Source organism: Megalobrama amblycephala, linkage group LG15 (assembly GCF_018812025.1).
Source record: "Megalobrama amblycephala isolate DHTTF-2021 linkage group LG15, ASM1881202v1, whole genome shotgun sequence".
NCBI classification, from domain to species: domain Eukaryota; kingdom Metazoa; phylum Chordata; class Actinopteri; order Cypriniformes; family Xenocyprididae; genus Megalobrama; species Megalobrama amblycephala.
The window spans coordinates 8,307,563-8,310,518 of record NC_063058.1 but is presented as its reverse complement, the minus strand read 5'-3'; the positions used below and the strand labels follow the sequence as shown (position 1 = coordinate 8,310,518).

Below are 2,956 nucleotides of genomic sequence, written 5' to 3'. Positions count from 1 at the left end.
ATAGATAGATAGATAGATAGAGATATAGATAGATATAGATAGAGATATAGATATAGAGATATATAGAGAGATAGAGATAGAGATATATAGAGAGATAGAGATAGATATAGATAGATATATACATATACATATATTTTTCTTTTCTTTTCTTTTTATATATTTTTTTTAATTCCAAAGAAATTTAATCACAGAGGGAACAGAGAAATGGCATGAGAGAAATGAAAATCCATGACAAATTAGCTCACTTAATGAAGGTTTTATTAACACAGCATCATAAATGACAAGTGTTATTCAAAGCAGTAAGCCTGATACATTATAGGCATGTACGCTACTTGTACTGCAAAGACTTCTTACATTTCTACATTACTGAGTAATGGGAGCTGGTGCTTCAGGAGTAAAGGGATCCGGATTTATTTTGTTCAGATCCACTATGACAGCGTCATACTGTTTTTTCCATTCCTCTGGTGACAGTGAAGATGGGCTGGTCTCCAGGAACTTGTACGCATCTTTAGTCTGCAAGCTAAAGATGCTCTTTGCATTCAGACAGGATTCACCGAAGGCTTTCCAATGCTGAAAGATTTGATGTACATAATCAGTCATAAAAAAGAATACACAATTAACGTGAAATTAACTTCTGTAAACCTGCAACTTCCTAAGTTACCCCTTTTGCTGTACTAATAGACTCCAGAAAGATCTCCTTCATTTTACTCTCCTCGATGAAGTGTTCCTTAGCAAAAGTCTCATCTTTGAGAGCCTCCAGCATTACACTCACTGATTCCCAGAACTTCTGAAGCTGAATCAGAATTTTTTGGATTCGGGAAAGGCATTTTTGGACATCGTTCAGATGGACAGGGTCGGGTATTGAACCTTTAGAAACAATATTAAGCAGACATTAATTATGAGAGATCACTCTAAGGCTCCTGTTGTAAATCAGGAATTGTGTCAAGCATGATTGAAAACCTTTTAAGTGAAAGAATTTTACCATTTTCTATTTTCATGGTTGCCAACTTCAGCTGCATATCAGTCATCCTGACATGGATGTTCCACTCCTTGCTCATCAGGCTTGATTTCTCAATGGAGAGTTGAGACAATTCGCTGGACAGAACCTGGGTTTTCGCAGCTACACCAGGGCCAGTTTTAGCATCATAAATTGATTTAACAATGGGTCCAACAAATGGTACAAGGGCAGCAAAGAGACCGAGACCATTACTTTTGCTAGAAGTGTCTTTGACATGATTATACAGCTCAGCATTTTTCTGCGCAATATTTGCCTCAATTTCTTTAATTTTCTCATTGTTTTTCTTCAGTTGATCTTCGAGATCCCTCACCACTGTCTCCTGGGCCTCTATCTCCTTAGTAGTTTGTTCTTTTTTCTTTTCTGTCTCAGTCTTTTCAAGAATTACATCACTGGTGCAGGAAGCCACACTGTGGTTGTGTTTCTCATATCTGACAATAACAGATGTCAGATTAACCACCAGCTTAAACACAGTAAATGTTTTTGATATACACTGAACCATGTTGGTTTCACCCAGAGGACTTTTGGCAGTGGCCATATTAAAAGTGTTCCAAAGATGATAAATCCAACAAATCTTACTACACTTTCTTATGTTACATTAAAATTTTAGCAACATATTGAAACATTTTACCTGTCTACCATCTGTCCCACTTTTTCAACAATTTCCATGATCCATTGTCTGGCTTTTTCCAGGGACTTAATAGCCAAAATGCTTTTATCCTTTTCAACAGCAATCATCAGCGCAGGCAGCAGCGTGGAAACCAGGTTTTTACTTGTGGCCGCACACTGAAAGACAGCAGAAATGCTTACATTGTTTATCCACATGTTTCATAGTTTACATAGGAAACACCTGTTCAAAATCAATTAATCGATGAAATACAAAAGCTCCATGATAGTTTTTCAATGAACAATAATGCCATTGCCTATTGTGTGTCTCGTGACCAGTTCAAAGATTATGCTCAGCTGAGATGCCAATCAAGAGTGAAATAAGTGCAGTCAAGATGGAAGTTCTCAGAGAGATTATTTTTATGAGTGTTATTGGATGTAGGTTGCAATGGCTTTACCTTCAGCAGCAGAGCCTCTGAGGATCCAAAGAGAAGCTGAGTTTCAACCGCACGCTCTCGGAGAACCCTCTCCAACTTGGGGAACTTAGCCAGACAGAGGTAAGAAAGATGGTAGAGCAAAGCTGTACGCTGAGCAGATGGAAGAAGCTCCGTAACAAAGTCAGGGCTACTTGCGACCGTAATTTCTGTAGAATTACAAATGTGATAGTTACAACTTGATGGTTTTGTGCAGACTTGTGTCAGTTATTAACAACATAAAAAATGTGAGAGGTTTACGTTTTATCAGTGAAAAACTATTTTACTCACCTTGGCTGTCCGACATTTTATTTCTTTTCTTTTTTGTCTGTAAAGGAAGTACCTGAAAAACACTGAAAAACAACAACACCATCATGAGACAAGAATCATAAAAACAATGGATGGGAGAGGCCAATAAAAGTTACCTGTAAGACGAATGAACCTCTAAGCAATGTAATTGACTGTATCAGCATGGGGAATTTATACTCTATGGCGCCTCCTTAAAATTGTTCGTCATGTACAACTAACATTAATCACTATAATCCATTTAGCCTTGGGGGATCTCTGTGGTCTGGCAGGGTGAGACTTGTATTTTCAACATCCATACTTCCTGTGATGTTGAAATGTTGAAATCAAACATTCGTATATGCCTTTGCCTTTCCTTAAAGGAAGATTCATTTAGCTATACCTTTACTTTTGAAGACATAATTTTCTCAAATAAATCACTGTTTTATTCTATTTTTATTCCATTTTAAGGGATGCATTATTTGGTTTTCACACACATATATAAAAGAGAACAGTATGTTTATATGAGCATTTGTTTGCATTTTTGCAACAGTTTTAACAGCAGTTGCTCTTCACA

General features: G+C 37.0%; 1 protein-coding gene across 1 annotated transcript; it reads right to left on the bottom strand.

The window, feature by feature from the left end:
• Nucleotides 1-241: 241 nt before the first annotated feature.
• On the bottom strand, nucleotides 242-2,531 carry LOC125247442. The gene is made up of 6 exons (XM_048158743.1): nucleotides 2,386-2,531; nucleotides 2,080-2,264; nucleotides 1,647-1,801; nucleotides 983-1,446; nucleotides 662-867; nucleotides 242-570 (listed from the first exon to the last, which is right to left on the bottom strand). Exons 1-6 carry the CDS (start codon nucleotides 2,468-2,470, stop codon nucleotides 364-366), a joined length of 1,302 nt encoding a protein of 433 aa, XP_048014700.1. The 5' UTR covers nucleotides 2,471-2,531; the 3' UTR covers nucleotides 242-363.
• Nucleotides 2,532-2,956: the final 425 nt, after the last annotated feature.